Raw genomic sequence first — 21599 nt, forward strand, 5'->3', positions numbered from 1 at the left:
TCCCTCCATCGCCCCGTATCTATTATATTCTGTGGCTGGTCACATGGTCGCAGTTATTATAGATTGTGTAAAAAAAAAATCCGTTTGTGATCCGCGTCACAGTCCACACCAGTGACATCGCTGACGCTGACCGCCCCATGCGGGGCACGTTTATACATTTGCCATAAGAGAAAATCACTGACAGGGATAGGATTAAACATGGGGATGACACTTAGACCATTTTTTAGCAAGCGGAAAATTCCTGACGTCTGAACGAGGCGTCATGTAGAGCTGCAGAGCCGCCTCGTTTCCTCTATCAGTTTTGGTGCACTCAGGTCTCTCTAGGGTCCTGCACCCGCATTTTATGCCGTTGCTGCTGAGCCTCCATTGTGGGTGGACAGCCCTCCGTGTGCACACAGCGCCGCGCTCTTTTTTCTGCAGACGTGACAGGAGAAATTCCGTATCACGTTCTAGAAATTACCGCCGAGAACCCTGCAAACCGCGTGTACACGGCTGAGCCACTAGACGGCGCCAAAGAGAAGAGAGGGTTCCACCTAGTAACTAGTGACGCGCAGTGCAGTGGGCGGTGCCGCTGGCGCGCTCACGATGACGCAGTTCCGGTGCGCTGGCGGAAGTGGATTTTTTTTCCATTCTGCTTCATAACTTGGTGACTGATTAATATTATATTTAGTCGCAGAAATGGCGAAAACAGTGGCGTACTTCTACGACCCGGATGTGGGAAACTTTCACTATGGTGAGACCTCGCGGTGTGAAGGGTGTGTGCCGGCGTCACTGTGTGTCACTACCGGCTCATAGTGCCGGGTGCAGACAGCACAGTGTCCCTGTGTGTGCCCCATGTCATGGTGCCGGGTGCAGACAGCACAGTGTGCGCCCCATGTCATGGTGCCGGGTGCAGACAGCACAGTGTGCGCCCCATGTCATGGTGCCGGGTGCAGACAGCACAGTGTGCGCCCCATGTCATGGTGCCGGGTGCAGACAGCACAGTGTCCCTGTGTGTGCCCCATGTCATGGTGCCGGGTGCAGACAGCACAGTGTCCCTGTGTGCGCCCCATGTCATGGTGCCGGGTGCAGACAGCACAGTGTGCGCCCCATGTCATGGTGCCGGGTGCAGACAGCACAGTGTCCCTGTGTGTGCCCCATGTCATGGTGCCGGGTGCAGACAGCACAGTGTGTGTGTGTGTGTGTGTGTGTGTGTGTGTGTGTGTGTGTGTGCCCCATGTCATGGTGCCGGGTGCAGACAGCACAGTGTGTGTGTGTGTGTGTGTGTGTGCCCCATGTCATGGTGCCGGGTGCAGACAGCACAGTGTGTGTGTGTGTGCCCCATGTCATGGTGCCGGGTGCAGACAGCACAGTGTGTGTGTGTGTGCCCCATGTCATGGTGCCGGGTGCAGACAGCACAGTGTGTGTGTGTGTTTGTGCGCCTCATGTCATGGTGCCGGGTGCAGACAGCACTGTGTGTGTGTGTGTGTGTGTGTGTGTGTGTGTGTGTGTGTGTGCGTGTGCCCCATGTCATGGTGCCGGGTGGAGACAGCACTGTGTGTGTGTGCGCCTCATGTCATGGTGCCGGGTGCAGACAGCACTGTGTGTGTTTGTGCGCCTCATGTCATGGTGCCGGGTGCAGACAGCACTGTGTGTGTGTGTGTGTGTGTGCGTGTGCCCCATGTCATGGTGCCGGGTGGAGACAGCACTGTGTGTGTGTGCGCCTCATGTCATGGTGCCGGGTGCAGACAGCACTGTGTGTGTGTGTGTGTGTGTGTGTGTGTGTGTGTGCGCGCCCCATGTCATGGTGCCAGGTGCAGACAACACAGTGTGTGTTTGTGCGCCTCATGTCATGGTGCCGGGTGCAGACAGCACTGTGTGTGTGTGTGTGTGTGTGTGTGTGTGTGTGTGTGCCCCATGTCATGGTGCCGGGTGGAGACAGCACTGTGTGTGTGTGCGTCTCATGTCATGGTGCCGGGTGGAGACAGCACAGTGTGTGTTTGTGCGCCTCATGTCATGGTGCCGGGTGCAGACAGCACTGTGTGTGTGTGTGTGTGTGTGTGCCCCATGTCATGGTGCCGGGTGGAGACAGCATTGTGTGTGTGTGCGCGCCTCATGTCATGGTGCCGGGTGCAGACAGAAGTGTGTGTGTGTGTGTGTGTGTGTGTGTGTGTGTGCGCGCGCGCCCCAAGTCATGGTGCCAGGTGCAGACAACACAGTGTGTCCCCCATGTCATGGTACCAGCAGTGTCCCTGTGTGTGTTTTGTCACTACCGGCTCATAGTATCGAGTGCAGCCAGCACAATATGTGCCACATGTTATGGTGTCGGGTGCAGTCAGTACAATGTGTGCCCCTCTGTGTGTGCACCCCATGTCATGGTGCCGGCTGGGGAGCAGCCCTCTGTATTGTGTGTAGGAGAGATGAGCAGGAGTCAGAGATCTCCCATAGAATAGAATTGGAGCCCGGATTCTCATCCTGTTCTCTGCATTGGTCTCTATACTATACCTCCAACTGTGGAAGAACAGACAGAGGGACAAAGTGTGCGAAATGCATAGTGACAAATTTTGGGGATGCCCCCTAATCACACCCATTTGTCACTTATTTCTGACCTGTCAAGAGGAGATGTCAGAGGTGGTGGCAGTGAGGGACATTTTAGCAGATGTCCCAGGACGAGGAGCCATGTCTGGGGGCGGTGGGACATGGAGCCAAGTTCGGTACTGTCCTGTTAAATCTAGGACGGGTGGGACTCCGGTCCAACGTTCTGGTCTGTAGTCCCCGGTGGCTTGATGGGAGGCTGTGAATCTCTTACCTTCCAGTGTTCCCAATGCAGATTTTTATTATTTTGATTGTGCAACATCATCTGTGCGTCCTGCTCATCTCTACTTGGGACCTTATATTTTTTTGTTCATTTATTCACAGTTGGAGCAGCCTCCTCTTTATATAAGCTTCACTATATCACATCAGGCTTTATGTGTCTGTAAGGCTGTGTTTACACAATGCATAAACACTATGTACAAAGCTACAATAACAATCTCTGATTTTTGCAGTACGGTTTATACCTTTTCCCCCCTTATTTGATGTGTTTTTTGGTGCAGATGTGAAGCCATGATTTTGTGTTTTTTTTTTTAAATTTTATTAATAGTATATAAAAGTTTAAAGGGAACCAGCAGGATTTTCCCATATATAGTACAGGTGGTGCCATACTGGAGCTAGGATGGTGAATCTAATCACAGCTTCAGTTTAGAGATTGAATGTTTGATTGCAAAATAAATGTTATCAAAGGTCCAGAAATGAGTGCATTGGTTGAGTGGCGTGCGCAGCGAGGCAGGACTATGTGGGTAGGTTCTTGCGCATGCCACTCAACCAATGATGTAATTTATAGACCTTTTGATAACATTTTTTTTTTTTTCTGTTATCAAACATCCAATCTCTAAACTGAATGTATGATTAGATCCATAATCGTAGTGCCTGTACTTTATATGGGAAAAACCTGCTGGTTGATTCCCTTTAAGGCCCTGTGCGCACTTACCGGTTTTTGCCGCGGATTTCCTGCGGTTTTGCTGCATGTTTCGCTGCAGGAAATGTTCATAACATCTCTGCAGTGATTCACCAGCAAAACCTATGGGAAAAAAAAATCCTGTGCGCACTAGGCGGAATTTGACAGCTGCATGTTTTGCTGTAGGATTCCCGCAGCAAAAACCATTGCATGTCACATCTTTTCCGCACGTCGCTGCGGGATTTCACTCCATTGACTCCAATGTAATCATGACATCCCGCAGGGAATAACGCAGGCAGCAAATTCTGTGCGGTTCACTGCGTTTTCCTGCGTTATTCCCTGCGATATTTCGCGGTTTACCTGCGGTAATATACATCGCTTGCCTGCGGTTTTGCAGGGAAGTGATGTCATTATGACAGGAAGAGGAAGCGGAGCAGAGAGTAAACACACACAGATCACAGACACAGACATAGAACACAGACATATAGAACACACATAGAAAGCAAACGGAAATATAGAAAACAAAACACGTGGGCTCCGCTGTATTTTTACCTTCCAGCCGAGGTAAGCACACAGCGGCGGCCCGGTATTCTCAGGTTGGGGAGGGCGAGGGGCAGGGTTAATGTCCCCCGCCTCCCTCCCACCTCCCGCAGCCGAGAATATCAGCCGCAGCTGCCCCGGCACTGTCTCATGCATTATGCGGCAGTACCGGAGTGTCCCCAGCTCTTCCTGGTGCCGTGATGTAGTGGCAGTCAGGGTAATACAAGGAGTTAATGGCGGTAGATCGCCGCCACTAAGTCCAGGCTTGATCATGGCAGCGTCTGAGACAGCTGACATGATCAACCCGTAAGTAAAGTGAAAAAACACATACACCGAAAAATCCTTTATTTTAAATAAAACACAAATAAGCCTCGTTCACCCTTTTTATTAACCCCCCCCCGAAACACACCGCTCCGACGTAATCCACGTCCTGCGATGCTTACATCCAGCCGCGACTGACACACAGCGCTGAATGCAGCCTCGCAGCGTGACAGCATTTCCCACGGCCGGTAATGTGAACTCACTACCGACCGTGAGAAATGCAGCGGTCTGTCCTCTATCTATCTATCCCTCTATCTATTCTTCTGTCTATTTATCTATCTATCTATCTACTATCTATCTCAGAAGGAAATTATTTATTTTTTTTTTCAATGTGCTTTATTGCATTGAATGCAATAAAGCACATGTACCAACCCGCACGCGGCAATACCGTGAACAATACCGCGGTAAAACCGTGGCAAACCGCATGCGGTTTTCAGGTGCGGTTTGCCGCAGTTTTTTACCGCTGGTGCGGTAATCTTTCAATACCTGCGGAATTTTCTTGAGACAATTCCATTTTCCAGTACGCACAGAGCCTAAAAAAAGTAACTGCAGTTTGTTTTTAAAGGGAACCTGTCAGGTGCAATATGCACTCAGCACCACAAGCAGTTCTGGGTGTATATTGCTAATCCCTGCCTAACCGTCCCTGTATACACTAGCATAGATAAAGAGGTCTTTAGAAAAGGTTTTCTAAAGATCGTTTTTGGTATGCTAATGAGGCCAGCGACTAGTCCGCCCTCTTAGCATGGTAGTAAGCCCAAAGGGCTGTGCTAACATGCTACTTAATGCAGCATTGCCAGCCAGCGGTGACGTGCGTACCTGTCTCTGCTGTCTCCGCTGTTCAGAAATCCCCAGCACTTCTGGTCATGAGCACTAGACCTGGCTGAAGCCGGAATGCGTACACTTGGCTTCATAACGTGCATGACCACAATGACTTCTGATCAGCGGACACAGGTACGCGCGTCACTGCTGGTGACTCTGCATTGGGTAGCATGTTAGCACGCCTCTCTGGGTGGGTTACTATGCTAAGAGGGTGGACAAGTCGGGGGAAGTAAGTCCCTGGCCTCATTTTCATATTATAAAGAATCTACAGGTCCTGTGCGCACACTGCGGATTTTGCCGCGGATTTGCTGCAGAAAATGTGTCTAACATAGCTGCAGTCATTCCCCAGCAAATCCTATGGGTTTTAAAAAATGCTGTGCGCACACTGCGTTTTTTTTTTTTTATACCCGCGGATTTTCTGCTGCGGAATTAATGAGCATGTCACTTCTTTTCTGCAGGTACCTGCGTTTTTTGCCATAGATAATGATAAAAATCCGCAGGGACCAACCTGCAGAAAATCCGCGGTAAAACCACATGCGGATTTCGGTGCGTTTTTTTACCGCGGATGTGGGATTCTTTAACACTAGAACTACTGAGGTAGTCATTTTGACTACTTTGCACCATGTATTTCTATATAGGTGTCACGAGTCCAGTAGTTCTAGTGTTAAGAGGGTCTGGATTTTCCTTAAGAAAAAGGCACTTTCTAGTGCACACATAGCCTTAAGAGTACTTTACACGCTGCGATCTCGCTATTGAGTGTACCCGCCCCCTTTGGTTGTGCGACATGGGCAAATCACTGCCCGTGGTGCACAACATCGCTTACATCCGTCACACGGACTTACCTTCCCTGCGACGTCGCTCGGCCAGCGATCCGCCTCCTTTCTAAGGGGGCGGTTCGTGTGGCGTCACAGCAACGTCACACGGCAGCCGTCCAATAGAAGCAGAGGAGCGGAGATGAGCGGGACGTAACACCCCGCCCACCTCCTTCCTTCTGCATTGCCGGTGGAGGCAGGTAAGGAGATGTTCGTCGTTCCTGCGGTGTCACATGTAGCGATGTGTGTTGCCGCAGTAACGACAAACAACATCGTACACGCAGCAGCAACGATATTATGAAAAGGAGCGACGTGTCAATGAACAACGATTTTGGACGTTTTTGTGATCGTTGATTGTCGCTCCTTGGTGTCACACGCTGCGATGTCAGTAACAGCGCCGGATGTGCGTCACTAACGACGTGACCCCGACGATATATCGTTAGCGATGTCGCAGCGTGTAAAGCACACTTTAGAAATCCTTTTTTTAAAGATCTCTTTATCTATGCTAGTGTATACAGGGACAGTTAGGCAGAGATTAGCAATATGCACCCAGAACTGCTCAGGTTCCCTTTAAGGCTCCATATAGAAACCTCCCAGAGGGGAAAAAAAAAAAAAAAGTACCAAATCCGCAGAGTTCGGCGGCATCTTTAGACACACTGGGGAAGTTTTCATGAAATCATATCCACTTTGCTTGGATACATAAACACAGCAGAATTTCTGTGCAGAAAAAAACATAGTATTTATACTACATGTGAACACAGACTAAATATCTAAGCAAAGTGGGTCTGACTTAATGAAACCTTCGCCTGCTGTGCATCTAATGACCCTGCTGAACTGTGCGGTTCTGGTGTTGTAGTGGTGTGAGGGATTTTTTAGGTTTATTTGTAAAGCCTGCAAAAATGCAGGTAGATAAAATAAAAAAAACACTATTTTTAAGTGTGGAATCAAAGCTTTTCTATAGTATTCAAAAAGCACTAAAACCACAGAATCACATCTGCCCAAAAAAACCATCAAATAGGGGGGGAAATGCATGAAAGAAATAAAAACGCAATAATCAAGATTGTTATTGTCTTGTAATATGGACACTTGCAGCAGAATAAAACGAAGCATTTATGCAATGTGTAAACACGGCCTCAGCATTTACATTTTTTTTTATGGGTTTAATAGAGAGAAATAATCAATCCTGCCATGTTTTTACACCATTTTCCAATAATCGTGAATATTTTGATCGTTGTATTGTACAGTTCATTACAATTACAGGGACACCAAATGTGTCCATGTTATTTGCTGTTTTGTGATATTTATTTTTTTTCCTCTTAATAGCACATTAAAATGTCATTACTTTAATTCTTTTTTTTTTTTAATTACTTTTTAGAAATTTAATAGGGAGAACAAACTTTTATTCTCCCTCTAGAATACAGGGACATAGAAATACACCACAATGAATCACTATGTACCTGTATAATCTGCCTGTGGAGTCAGAGGCTGCAACACAGCTTCAAGATTAAAAATAACTCTCCCTGTGACATCATCAGACCCTGTGGCTCAATTGTTTAGCTGCTGCCTGAAATTATAGAGGTTGTCTGTTTAAGCGCCAGGGACAGTGACAAAAAAATGAGAAAATGAATTTTTTGCATTTAGAAGGAAATTTCAAGTTTTGCGTTTTGTTTTTTTTTTTTTCAATTTTATAGGAACAAACCAATCTGATTATTTCTTCTCTTCTAAAATATAGGTACATTGAAATACACTGCTAATTACAGATGTATCTCTATGTACTTGTATAATCCTTTTCTCGGTTCACTACCTGCTGACAGGTTAAGTATAACACGATTTCCTATCTCCCTGTCTGGGGCTGTAGCTCATTGGTAGAGCTGCCGCCTACGGACAAGGAGTTCATGTGAGACCAGAGAAGAGAATTGTTTATTTAATTTATCTGCAGAGGAATATGGGCCAACCGTCCGTGGAGGAGCTACAAAGTCAACAAAGAATAGAGGTGAGAGGAAGTTGGGACAAAAGCCCTGACTGCCGGGACAGCGGGACTGAGCCCTCAAATCGGCACAATGGGATAGTTAAGAGCTATGGTTATACCTGATATTATCCCTCTGATCGCCACCCACAGGCAGGAGAGTTCTGCACAAGTATTCATTCATTTATTTTAGTTGCTTATATTCTATTAATTCAGCAGCGCTTTACAGATACAATTCACAATCCCGATCAGTAAGTCTTTGGAGTGTTGGTGAAAATTGGAGGAGACCCACACAAACATGGGGAGAACACACAGACTCCTTGCAGATGTTGTCCTTGGTGGGATTTGAACCCAGAACCCCAGTGCTGCAAAGCTAACCACTGAGCCTCCATACAGTGCAAATCACTGAGCCACCGTGCTGCTACCTTCTCATTCAAGGGGTTGTCCTTAGTGATAGTAGAGGGGTAGCTGCATTCTGGGTAAGACATCTGTCCAGTGGGTATCGTGCATGGGTTACGTAGAGTAGTATATTCCTATGCACACACTTCTTGGCATCCGAGACATACACTACTCAGTAAAAGTTAGGGATATTTGGCTTTCGGGTGAAATTTTAGGTTTACCCTAAAATGCCCTCCAACCTGTTCAGGAGAACTTAATGTGACCTCTAAACTTCTGAACGCACATGTCAAACTGTTCAGTGTTTTCAATATTTTTTTTACACAACTTTCTGTTCTCTAACAAGGAGCTTGATAGCAAAATTCCCAACAGGTATTTGATCAATGAATCACCCAATAAATGTAAGGCTTAGATTAGCATTGGTATTTAAACAGTAGACCAAGATGACACCTAACAAATGATCACCATTACCTTGCCAATGCGAGATTTCAAGCAGGATGTTCTCAAACAGAAGTGGCCACTGCTTAGATTGTCATCAGCAGGTTGCAACAGATATACAGAGAGACTGGAAGAGTCACAGAAAGACATAGAAGTGGACATCCTTTGGCCATATCCCACACTGATGTTCGCTTCATTGTGAACAATGCCCATCGGAACCGGATGATGAATGCCACACAACTCCAGGCTCATTTAAGGGAGGTGAGAGTCTAATGCGGGCATCACACGAGACGATCTATAGTGCGATATGTCGTTGGGGTAACGGTTTTCATGACTCACATCCGGCATCGCTTGTGACGTCGTCCCGTATGACACCTATGAGCGTCTGTAAACGATCGCAAATCGGTTCCGAATCGCGAATCGTGTACAGGTCACTCATATTTTTAAAAAAATCGTTTATTCTACTTTGTGCCAGTTGTTCATCGTACCCGTTGTAGCACACATCGCTCCGTGTGACAACCCGGGAACGATGAACACAGCTTACCTGCGTCCCGTGGCTCCCGCCGGCAATGCTGAAGGAAGGAGGTGGGCGGGATGTTTACGTCCCGCTCATCTCCACCCCTCCGCTTCTATTGGCTGGCCGCTGTGTGACGTCGCTGTGACGCCGAACGTCCCTCCCCCTTGAGGAAGTGGATCTACGCCGCCCACAGCAAGGTCGCTCAGCATGTAAGTACGTGTGACGGTGGTTTAACGACTTTGTGCGCCACGGGCAACTAATTGTCCGTGACGCACAAACGTCGGGGGCGGGTACGATCGCTCGTACAGTCGCACGATAGATTGTACCGTGTGAATCCCGCTTTAGCGTCACGTCAGACCATTCAAAACTGTTTACATCAGCGTGGTCTGTGTGCTAGACAACTTGCAAGGTAGTGTACCTGACCACCAGACACAGGCGTCATTGTCTTGCTGGACAAGCGACCATTGGCCCTCAGAACTGTTCACTGATGAAAACCGATTCGCACTGATGGCTGCCACATTGTTGTAGACTTCAAGGAGAGCGCTGTGCATCAGCCAATGTTATCACCAGACGAGCCTTTCATGGTGGTGGTGTTAGTGTGGGCAGGTGTGTCTGGTCAATACAGAATGGCCCTACACGTTGTTAATGGTGCATTGACAAGCCCCTACTACTTGAATAACTTAATTAATCCAGTCATTGTGCCTCTGCATGAACAACACAGGCCTAATTTCGTCTTCATGGATGACAATGCTCCAGATAATTGAGGTTGCATCATTAGTGAATAGCTGCTGGAGACTGGGTCCCTCAAATGGAGCGGCCTGCACTTTCTGCAGACCTGAATCCCATAGAAAACCTATGGATAAGCTTAGTCACTGTGTAGAAGCCGTAACTATGTACCCCAGAACCTCAATGACCTGAGGGTTGACCTTCAAGAAGAGTGGGACGCCTCCGCAGATAATAGCTCCACTTGTGACCAGCAGGAGACGTCGATGTCAGTTGTAATTGATGCTCAAGGCCACATGACAAGTTGAGACGTTGACATTTTGGGGGTTATACCCACCACTGTCGTTACTTTTGTTTCAATAACTAGCTTGAGATGAAGTAATCACCATTTCATGCTTCTACCTAAATCCCCGACTTTCATGATAAAATATCACTGTAGTGTGAACGGCTTACGTCTTACATAAATTTCTCCCAAAAGCCAAATATCCCTAACATTTTGTGAGTCTTGTATCTTAGTATTTATATCTCTCCGATCCCCAATAAAACAGAGTAGGTACGAGGCACAACCCCTGTTAAGTATAGCTGCACTTGTTGTAAGCTCTGCACATACATTTTTCTAGTGACGAAAGTGTAGGAGCAGGAGTGCATTGAAAAGCATCATTGAAGTGTGTCTCCTGGATAACTGTTGGGCCTGTATTAAAGGGGCTACCTGGCACCGGCAAAAGCTGCTCAATTATCGGACGTGAGTGGGACTGATGACGTCACAACCCCCCGCGCCTACCAAGAAGTGTTTATGGTAGACAGGTGGGTGATGGGACATTATTGGCACCGCGCACTTCTAGAACCACCTAATGGACCATGTAGATCAGGCTCGCCGTCCAGGAATATTTAGGCCACTCACACATTGTGGTTTTATATCAAAACAACCGTCACACCTTGTTCTGAAAAGCTTTATACCCTAATGGCCTCTATCAATAATCTTTAGGCACGGGTCACCCGATGAAGCCCCACCGCCTGGCTCTCACTCACAGCTTAGTTCTCCACTATGGACTGTATAAAAAGATGATTGTAAGTATAATGTGCATGATTGCTTTTTGTTTGTCTATTTATGATAATGAAACAATCAATCTTATGTCTTCGAAATTTTCTTTAGCCCCTTCACCCAAAGACGATTTTTCGTTTATTCCCCCCCCCTGCATCCAAGGGCTTGTGTTTTGCAGGATGACGTGTACTTTTGAATGACACCATTCATGCTACCAAATAATGTACTGGGGGAAAAAAACTCTGTGTGTTGAAATTGTGGGAAAAAAACAAAGTGCAATTCCACAATTTTTTTTTTTTTATTTAGCACACTCACTATACAGTTGACTTGACCTGACAATGAGATTCTCAGGTCAGTACGATTATGCAGATCCCAAACGTGACAAATTTTGAAATGGGGTTAAAAACAATAGTTACTTTTGTCTGATGAATTGATTTTTTGTTTTTTTGTTTTTTTGTTATCGTTACTGTTTACCAATCAGATTATTTTATATTTTGGTAGAGCAGACTTCTACAAATGCAACAATAACAAATGTTTTATTATTATTATTATTATTATTATTATTATTATTATTATTATTATTACTGTCTTTTTTTTTTTTTTTTTGTTTTTTTTAAATGGTGCAAAAGTTTTAACTTGTGCTTTTCTTTGTCGCTCCATTGGGAGACCCATACAATTGGGTGTATAGCTTCTGCCTCCGGAGGCCACACAAAGTATTACACTCAAAAGTGTAACCCCTCCCCTCTGCCTATACACCCTCCCGTGCCTCACAGGCTCCTCAGTTTTATGCTTTGTGTGGAAGGAGGCACACATCCACTCACACATCTCCATTTTAGTCAGCAGCAGCTGCTGATTGTATCGGTTGGAAGAAAAGAGGGCCCCCACGGGGCCCCCGGCATGCTCCCTTCTCACCCCACTAAGTCGGCGGTGCTGTTAAGGTTGAGGTACCCATTGCGGGTACGAGCCTCATGCCGTGTTTCCTTCTCCATCCCTGCGGGCTCTGGTAGAAGTGGGATCCGAAGCGGTCATCCAGGTTCTGGGACCGTGCTCCCTCCGCAGCCCCAGTGTGGAATCTGCTGGACAGGAGCTTATCTATCTTCAGGGACAGGGCCCTGCAACACGAGGTACTCTGTGTCCCCATGGGGACTGTGTATGGAGCGCCTGGTTCCCGGACGCCGCAACTGGCTGCTGAATTGTGAGGACCGGGGACTACCGCGACGACCGCACCTGCTTGTCGGCCGCGGTATTAAATTTAGTCCCCAGCTTCATCGCGGCCTAGTGGCAAAACTCCCGCCCCCGGGCCTGTCTATCAGAGATAGGGGCGGGACAGCCGACCTGACGTCGGATGTGAGGGCAGGGGCATCCTGTATGCTCCCTCCCCCCTCACTGATCACTGTGGGGACCCCAGATTCCCGCACTTTTCCTAACGCCGCCCATGGCTTCACTCCTCCCCTGAGAGCTCCGGCAGCCATCTTTAGGACATTCTGCCGGTGGAGAATCACAGAGAACAGCTCTGCAGCTCTGGGAGACCAGGCAGGGAATCTGGAGCGCACACACCCCGCTTGTAGTGGTCGGTAAGCCTGCACCGGTCACTCTGTGTTGGTCCCCTTGGGTGCCGGTATAGATACGTGTATATATATATACTTATTCTGTTCGGCCGGGCTGTATACCCTTTTTTCTATATACCCTCAGTGATCACGCTCTTAGGACACAACAGCATGTCGGCCACAAGGAGCAAGGGCACTAAAGCACAGGGCTTTTTTGCGACATGTACCTCTTGTAGGGCCATGCTACCTGCGGGTTCCACCTACCCTCACTGTGAGCAATGCTCGACCCCTGTTACGCTTGCTCAGCCGGAGCCTCGGTCACTAGTGGGCCCCTCGGCTCAGGCAGAACCCCTGCTTCCACTGTCCAGGTGGCAGCGACAGAGTTTACAGTTTTTGCTGAAAAGCTCTGAGTCACTCTCACTATCCATGGCTCAGTTTATGGACAAATGGTCTGCCAAGTTGCTGGAAACCCTGCAGTCCAGACCGGTCCTTACACAGGCCCCGGACCCTGATAGATCGGCGCCTCCAGGTCCCTCTCGGTACACCCCGGCCGGGGTGGACCCTAGGTCTCACGTGGAGGACTCCTCCACGGACCACAGTCCCAGACCAGCTAAGCGGGCTCGCTTGGAATCTTCCACGACTTCCTCACGCTGCTCGGGTTCCCAGCTTGAGGACTCTCTGGAGGACGAGGCGGAGGGTGCAGCTCAGGGCTCGGACCCTGATGTTGCTCTCAATCTTGATACACCTGAAGGGGACGCCTTAGTAAATGATCTTATCTCGTCCATCAATCAGGTGTTGGATCTATCTCCCCCGTCTCCACCTATAGAGGAGTCGGCCTCTCAGCAGGAGAAACACCAGTTTAGGTTTCCCAAACGTACACGGAGTGCATTTTTTGATCACTCTAACTTCAGAGATGCTGTCCAGAAGCCCAGAGCGGTTCCGGACAAGCGCTTTACTAAGCGCCTTACTGACACACGTTACCCCTTCCCCGCTGACGTAGTTAAGGGTTGGGCTCAATGTCCGAAGGTGGATCCCCCAGTCTCCAGATTGGCGGCTAGATCTGTAGTTTCGGTTGCAGATGGCTCATCACTAAAAGATGCCACTGACAGGCAGATAGAGCTCCTGGTGAAATCCATCTATGAGGCCACGGGAGCGTCTTTTGCCCCGGCTTTTGCAGCCGTGTGGGCACTCCAAGCTATCTCAGCTTGTCTGACTGAGATTAATGCGGTCACACGTACGTCTGCCCCGCAGGTTGCATCTTTAACCTCTCAGGCGTCGGCGTTTTCTTCCTACGCCATGAACGCAGTCCTAGACTCTGCTAGCCGTACAGCGGTGGCATCCGCTAATTCGGTTGCAGTCCGCAGGGCCATGTGGCTGCGCGAATGGAAAGCAGACTCGGCTTCCAAGAGGTTCTTAACCGGTTTGCCGTTTTCTGGCGAGAGATTGTTTGGCGAACGTTTGGATGAGATTATTAAGGAATCCAAGGGAAAGGACTCCTCCTTACCCCAGTCCAAACCTAAGAGACCTCAGCAACGAAAAATTCAATCGAGGTTTCGGTCCTTTCGTCCCTCCGCCAAGCCACAGTCCTCTTCGTCCAATAGACAGGACAAAGGCCAGAGGAACTCCTATGCGTGGCGATCTAAGTCACGCCCCCAAAAGACCGCCGGAGGCACTGCTTCCAAGGCGGCCTCCTCATGACTCACGGCATCCCCGAACCGCATCCTCGGTCGGTGGCAGGCTCTCCCGCTTTCGCGACGCCTGGTGGCCACATGTTCAAGACCGATGGGTGAGAGACATTCTGTCTCACGGTTACAGGATAGAGTTCAGCTCTCGTCCTCCGACTCGTTTCTTCAGAACCTCTCCGCCCCCCGCGCGAGCAGACGCACTTTTCCAAGCAGTGGACGCTCTGAAAAAAGGAGTCGTGACCCCCCCGTTCCCACTCAGGAACAGGGTCGCGGTTTTTACTCCAACTTATTCGTGGTGCCAAAGAAAGACTGATCATTCCGTCCCGTTCTGGACCTCAAATTGCTCAACAAACACGTGAGCACCAGACGATTCCGGATGGAATCTCTCCGCTCGGTCATCGCCTCGATGTCACAAGGAGACTTCCTCGCATCGATCGACATCAAGGATGCCTATCTCCACGTGCCGATCGCACCAGAACATCAACACTTTTTGCGTTTTGCCATCGGGGACGAACACCTTCAGTTCGTGGCATTGCCCTTCGGCCTGGCGACAGCCCCACGGGTTTTCACCAAGGTCATGGCATCCGTTGTGGCGGTCCTGCATTCTCAGGGGCACTCGGTGATTCCCTACTTAGACGATCTCCTAGTCATGGCACCTTCTCGGGCGGCGTGTCAACACAGCCTTTCCGTCGCTCTGGAGACCCTCCAGCAGTTCGGGTGGCTCATCAACTTCCCAAAATCCAAGTTGACACCGACCAATCTCTGACCTATCTAGGGATGGAGTTTCATACACAGTCAGCGGTAGTCAAGCTTCCACTAGACAAACAGCTGTCACTGCAGGCAGGGGTGCAGTCTCTGATTCAGACTCAGTCGAACCCTTTTGAGACGCCTCATGCACTTCCTGGGGAAGATGGTGGCAGCGATGGAAGCAGTGCCCTTCACGCAATTCCATCTGCGCCCGCTCCAGTGGGACATTCTCCACAAATGGGACAGGAGGTCGAGCTCTCTCGACAGGAACGTCTCTCTTTCCCTTGCAACAAAGACGTCTCTTCAGTGGTGGCTTCTTCCCACTTCTCTATCACAGGGAAAATCCTTCCTGCCCCCAACCTGGGCTGTGGTCACCACGGACGCGAGCCTGTCAGGGTGGGGAGCGGTGTTCCTCCATCACAGGGCTCAGGGAACCTGGACTCCGATAGTCTTCCCTGCAGATCAATGTCCTGGAGATAAGGGCTGTGTATCTGGCCCTATTGGCTTTCCAGCAGTTGCTGGAGGGCAGGCAGATCCGTATCCAGTCGGACAACGCCACTGCCGTCGCATACATCAACCACCAAGGCGGCACGCGGAGTCGTCAAGCCTTCCAGGAAGTCCAGCGAATTCTGCAGTGGGTGGAAGCCACAGCATCCACCATCTCTGCAGTTCACATACCGGGCGTAGAAAACTGGGAGGCAGATTTTCTCAGTCGTCAGGGCATGGATGCGGGGGAATGGTCCCTACACCCAGAAGTGTTTCGAGAGATATGTCGCCGCTGGGAAACGCCGGACGTCGATCTCATGGCGTCACGGCACAACAACAAGGTCCCGGCCTTCATGGCACGATCTCAAGATCACAGAGCTCTGGCGGCGGACGCATTAGTTCAGGATTGGTCGCAGTTTCAACTGCCTTATGTATTTCCTCCTCTGGCAATGCTGCCCAGAGTACTACGCAAGATCAGGTCCGACTGCCGTCGCGCCATTCTCGTCGCTCCAGACTGGCCGAGACGGTCATGGTACCCGGATCTGTGGCATCTCACGGTGGGTCAGCCGTGGGCGCTGCCAGACCGCCCAGACTTGCTGTCGCAAGGGCCGTTTTTCCATCTGAATTCTACGGCCCTCAACCTGACTGTGTGGCCATTGAGTCCTGGCTCCTAGCGTCTTCAGTGTTGTCTCAGGATGTCATTGCCACTATGAGACAGGCCAGGAAACCGACGTCCGCCAAGATCTATCACAGGACTTGGCGGATTTTCTTGTCCTGGTGTTCTGATAAAGGTTTTACTCCCTGGCCTTTTGCCTTACCCACTTTTCTTTCCTTCCTTCAATCCGGAATGGATAAGGGGTTGTCACTTAGTTCTCTCAAAGGGCAAGTATCGTCACTCTCAATATTCTTTCAAAAGCGCCTGGCCAAGCTTTCGCAGGTCCGCACGTTCCTGCAGGGAGTTTGCCACATAGTCCCACCTTACAAGCGTCCGCTAGAACCCTGGGACCTTAACAGGGTGCTAACGGCTCTTCAGAAACCGCCTTTTGAGCCGCTGCGGGATGTCTCCTTATCGCGTCTTTCGCAGAAAGTGGCATTTCTAGTAGCAGTTACTTCACTCCGTAGAGTGTCGGAGCTTGCAGCACTGTCATGCAAAGCCCCCTTCTTGGTTTTTCACCAGGATAAGGTGGTGCTCCGTCCTGTTCCGGAATTTCTCCCTAAGGTGGTATCGCCTTTTCATCTCAATCAGGATATCACCTTACCTTCATTTTGCCCTAATCCAATTCACCACTTTGAAAAGGATTTGCACTCATTAGATCTAGTGAGAGCACTCCGTTTCTACGTGTCTCGCACAGCGCCCCTGCGCCATTCAGATGCGCTTTTTGTCCTTGTGGCTGGTCAGCGTAAGGGTTCGCAAGCTTCCAGGTCAACCTTGGCTCGGTGGATTAAGGAACCGATTCTTGAAGCCTACCGTTCTTCGGGGCTTCCGATTCCTTCGGGGCTGAAAGCCCATTCTACCAGAGCCGTGGGGGCGTCCTGGGCATTGCGGCACCAGGCAACGGCTCTACAAGTGTGTCAGGCAGCTACGTGGTCTAGTATGCACACTTTCACAAAGCACTATCAAGTGCATGCCTATGCTTCGGCAGATGCCAGTCTAGGTAGGCAAGTCCTTCAGGCGGCGGTGGCCCACCTGTAAGAGGGAGTCGTGTCGGCTCTTGTTATCGAGGTATTCTTTTACCCACCCAGGGACTGCTTTTGGACGTCCCAATTGTCTGGGTCTCCCAATGGAGCGACAAAGAAGAAGGAAATTTTGTTTACTTACCGTAAATTCCTTTTCTTCTAGCTCCTATTGGGAGACCCAGCACCCGCCCCTGTTCCCTTCGGGTTGTTGTTCTTTTGTGTACACATGTTGTTCATGTTCAATTGTTTCATGGTTTTCAGTTCTCCGAACATCCTTCGGATTGAATTTACCTTAAACCAATTTATAAGTTTCCTCCTTCCTGCTTTTGCACCAAAACTGAGGAGCCCGTGAGGCACGGGAGGGTGTATAGGCAGAGGGGAGGGGTTACACTTTTTAAAGCGTAATACTTTGTGTGGCCTCCGGAGGCAGAAGCTATACACCCAATTGTCTGGGTCTCCCAATAGGAGCTAGAAGAAAAGGAATTTACGGTAAGTAAACAAAATTCCCTTCTTTGTTTCCTTTTTCTCCAAATATATATATATATATATATATATATATATATATATATATATATATATATATATATATATATATATATATATATATATATATATATATATATATAATATATATATATAATTTTTTTTTATTATTATAGATATATATATTTTTTTTTCTTTTTTTTTTTTTTTACTTTAATGTATTTAATAGTCTCCTTGCTGGACCTGAAGCTGTAATCATCTGATCGTTTGTGCTATGCATAACAGTGCGCGAGCACATAGCAGACGTCACAAACTCCTTTTGAACGCCATAATAAAATACATGGGGGTCGTCAGCAGACTCCCGCCTGTCATATCCCATTCACACCCCGCGATCCTGCTGATGAGCGCGTGGAATGATGCGCCCCCTGCCGGCTCGTAGTAAATGTCGTGGTCAGAGATTGACTGCGACATTTAACAGGTTAACAGCTGTGCTCGCAGGCACATGATGGCTGATTAAATTAGCCGTCATCTGATAGGAAAGATGCAGGTTTGGCATGCGAGCCCGCGTTAAAGGCAGGGGCATAACATGTGATGTACATGTACATCATATATGTCTGAAGGAGTGTCGTGAATTTTCTTTATTTTACTTGCTCAATGCATTGTGTTGATTTATAAGTTTCCGGCGCTTATATTAAGGTACTTTTTGGGATATGCAGAGAGAGTTAACGGATTCCAGCAGTCCATCAACCTTTATTTAATGGAACCGTTAAAGGAGGTGGCTTTAGTTGATAGTGGGGAAAACCTGGTGACAGGTTCCCTTTAAATTCTATTAAGTCGGCTCACTAGTAGCACGACTGCAGGGTGAAAATTAAGTTTTATTCTTCCTGTAACTGCTCTTTGAGTCACTGTCGCAGGGTTGGGGATTGATTGTCATTTATCTGCAGATTAGCCGCCCTAAATATGTAGGTAAATAGCATTTCTTTGTCGCTCCATTGGGAGACCCAGACAATTGGGTGTATAGCTTCTGCCTCCGGAGGCCACACAAAGTATTACACTTTAAAAAGTGTAACCCCTCCCCTCTGCCTATACACCCTCCCGTGCATCACGGGCCCATCAGTTTTATGCTTTGTGTTGAAGGAGGCACACATTCACGCAAGCTGCACATTTTAGTCAGCAGCAGCTGCTGATTGTATCGGATGGAAGAAAAGAGGGCCCCCACGGGGCCCCCGGCATGCTCCCTTCTCACCCCACTAAGTCGGCGGTGCTGTCAAGGTTGAGGTACCCATTGCGGGTACAAAGGCTGGAGCCACATGCCGTTTTCCTTCCCCATCCCTTAGAGGCTCTGGGAGAAGTGGGATCCTAACCGGTCACCTTTCACTAGGACCGGGCTCCCTCCGCAGCCCCTGGGGGAATCTGACGGACAGGAGACTGGGTATCATCAGGGACAGGCCCTGCATCTAAAAGGTACTCTGTGTCCCCTTGGGGACGGCGCAGGAGCGCCTGTGTTACAGACGCTGCAGCGGCTGCTGTTTTTCTGTGACGACCGGGACTACCGCGCCGACCGCGCCTGTTCGTCGGCCGCGTTATTAAATTTAGTCCCCGGCTTCTGCGGCCTAGTACCATAACTCCCGCCCCCGGGCCTGCCAGTCAGGGGTAAGGGCGGGACGGTCGACTGGACGTCGGCAGTGAGGGCTGGAGCATACTTAGGTGTTCTCCTCCCCCCTCACTGAGCACTGTGGGGCACCATATTCCCGCACTTTATTAGTCACCGCCCACGGCTCCCTCCTCCCCTGAGAACTCTGGCAGCCATTGTTACACTCACTTCTGCAGGTGGAGGATTTCAGAACGAGCTCCACAGCTCTGGGAGGCCCAGGCGGGGAATCTGGTGGACACACAACCGCTTTGGGCGGTCGGTAAGCCACACCGGTTACCAGGTGCTGGCCCCCCTGAGGTGCCGAAGTGTGTAATATATATATATATATATATATATATATATATATATATATATATATATATATATATATATATATATATATATAATTATACATTATACATTTTCTCTGTTCGGCCGCATTATTTTGCTTTTGGCTATATACCCTCACTGATCACTCTCAGAGGAGACAACAGCATGTCGTCCGCAAAGAGCAAGGGTGCCAAGGCACAGGCTTATTTCGCAACCTGTACCTCTTGTGCAGCTATGTTACCTGCAGGTTCCACCTACCCTCACTGTGTGCAATGCTCGGCCCCTGTGGCACTCACTCAGCCGGAGCCTCGGGCACTGGTGGGACCCTCGGCTCAGGTAGATCCGCCGGCTTCCACTGTCCAGGTGGCAGGGACAGAGTTTGCAGTTTTGGCTGAGAAACTCTCTGAGTCGCTTTCACAGTCCATGGCTTAGTCTATGGACAAATGGTCTGCTAAGATACTAGAAGCCTTGCAGTCCAGATCGGTAACACAGGCCCAGGGCACTGTGAGTTCATCGCCCCCAGGCCCCTCTCGGTCGGCGCAGCAAAGTGCTCCTGGGGTGACACCTAGGTCCCACGGTGAGGACTCCGACACGGACCGCAGTCCCAGACCGGCTAAGCGGGCTCGCTGGGAACCTTCCCCGACTTCATCACGCTGTTCGGGGTCTCAGCATGAGGACTCTCTGGAGGATGAAGCGGCGGTCGCAGCTCAGGGCTCTGATCCTGACGTTGCTCTCAATCTTGATACACCTGAAGGGGACGCCATAGTAAATGACCTTATAGCGTCCATCAACTAGGTGCTAGATCTTTCTCCCCCAACTCCAACTATAGAGGAGTCGACTTCGCAGCAGGAGAAGCACCAGTTTAGGTTTCCCAAACGTACACGGAGTGCGTTTTTCGATCACTCTAACTTCAGAGATGCTGTCCAGAAGCACAGAGCATTTCCGAACAAGCGCTTTACTAAGCGCCTTAATGACACACGTTACCCCTTCCCCCCCTGACGTAGTTAAGGGTTGGGCTCAGTGTCCCAAGGTGGATCCTCCAGTCTCTAGACTGGCGGCTAGATCCGTAGTATCAGTGGCAGATGGTTCATCGCTCAAGGATGCCACTGACAGGCAAATAGAGCTAGTGATGAAATCCATCTATGAAGCCATAGGCGCGTCTTTTGCTCCGGCCTTTGCAGCCGTGTGGGCACTCCAAGCTATCTCAGCTTGTCTGTCTGAGATTAATGCGGTCACACGTACCTCTGCTCCGCAAGTTGTGTCTTTGACTTCTCAGGCGTCAGCCTTTTCGTCCTACGCCATGAACGCCGTCCTGGACTCTGCGAGCCGTACAGCGGTAGCATCCGCCAATTCGGTGGTAGTCCGCAGGGCCATGTGGCTACGCGAATGGAAGGCAGACTCTGCTTCCAAGAAGTTCTTAACCGGTTTGCCATTTTCTGGCGACCGTTTGTTTGGCGAGCAATTGGACGAAATTATTAAACAATCCAAGGGAAAGGACTCGTCCTTACCCCAGTCCAAACCAAACAGACCTCAGCAACGAAAGATACAACCGAGGTTTCGGTCCTTTCGGCCCTCAGCCAGGTCCCATTCCTCCACGTCCAACAGGTCAGAGAAGGGCCAGAGGAACTCTTCTGCATGGCGGTCTAAGTCACGTCCTACAAAGACCGCCGGAGGAACCGCCTCCAAGGCGGCCTCCTCATGACTTTCGGCCTCCCCAAACCGCATCCTCGGTCGGTGGCAGGCTCTCCCGCTTTTGCGACGCCTGGTGGCCACATGTCCAAGACCGATGGGTGAGAGACATTCTGTCTCACGGTTACAGGATAGAGCTCAGTTCTCGTCCTCCGACTCGTTTCTTCAGAACATCTCCGCCCCCCGAGCGAGCCGATGCACTTTTTCAGGCGGTGAACACTCTGAAGGCAGAAGGAGTTGTGATCCCCGTTCCCCTTCAAGAACGTGGTCGCG

At 49.5% G+C, this 21599-nt stretch overlaps 1 protein-coding gene across 2 annotated transcripts in view; it reads left to right on the forward strand.

Annotated features, from left to right (window-relative positions):
• The first annotated feature begins 581 nt into the window (after positions 1 to 581).
• Positions 582 to 21599, forward strand: part of HDAC3 (histone deacetylase 3) — a 153646-nt gene continuing 132628 nt past the window's right edge. The window contains exons 1-2 of one of the 2 annotated variants that reach the window (XM_075342248.1): positions 582 to 733; positions 10993 to 11075. In XM_075342248.1, the coding sequence (XP_075198363.1) occupies positions 679 to 733; positions 10993 to 11075 (138 nt within the window). In that variant the 5' untranslated portion in view covers positions 582 to 678. The remainder of the gene's footprint in view (positions 734 to 10992; positions 11076 to 21599) is intronic. The other variant, XM_075342249.1, reaches the window with a different exon arrangement.

The sequence above is a fragment of the Anomaloglossus baeobatrachus genome, chromosome 4 (assembly GCF_048569485.1).
Source record: "Anomaloglossus baeobatrachus isolate aAnoBae1 chromosome 4, aAnoBae1.hap1, whole genome shotgun sequence".
Lineage (NCBI taxonomy): Eukaryota > Metazoa > Chordata > Amphibia > Anura > Aromobatidae > Anomaloglossus > Anomaloglossus baeobatrachus.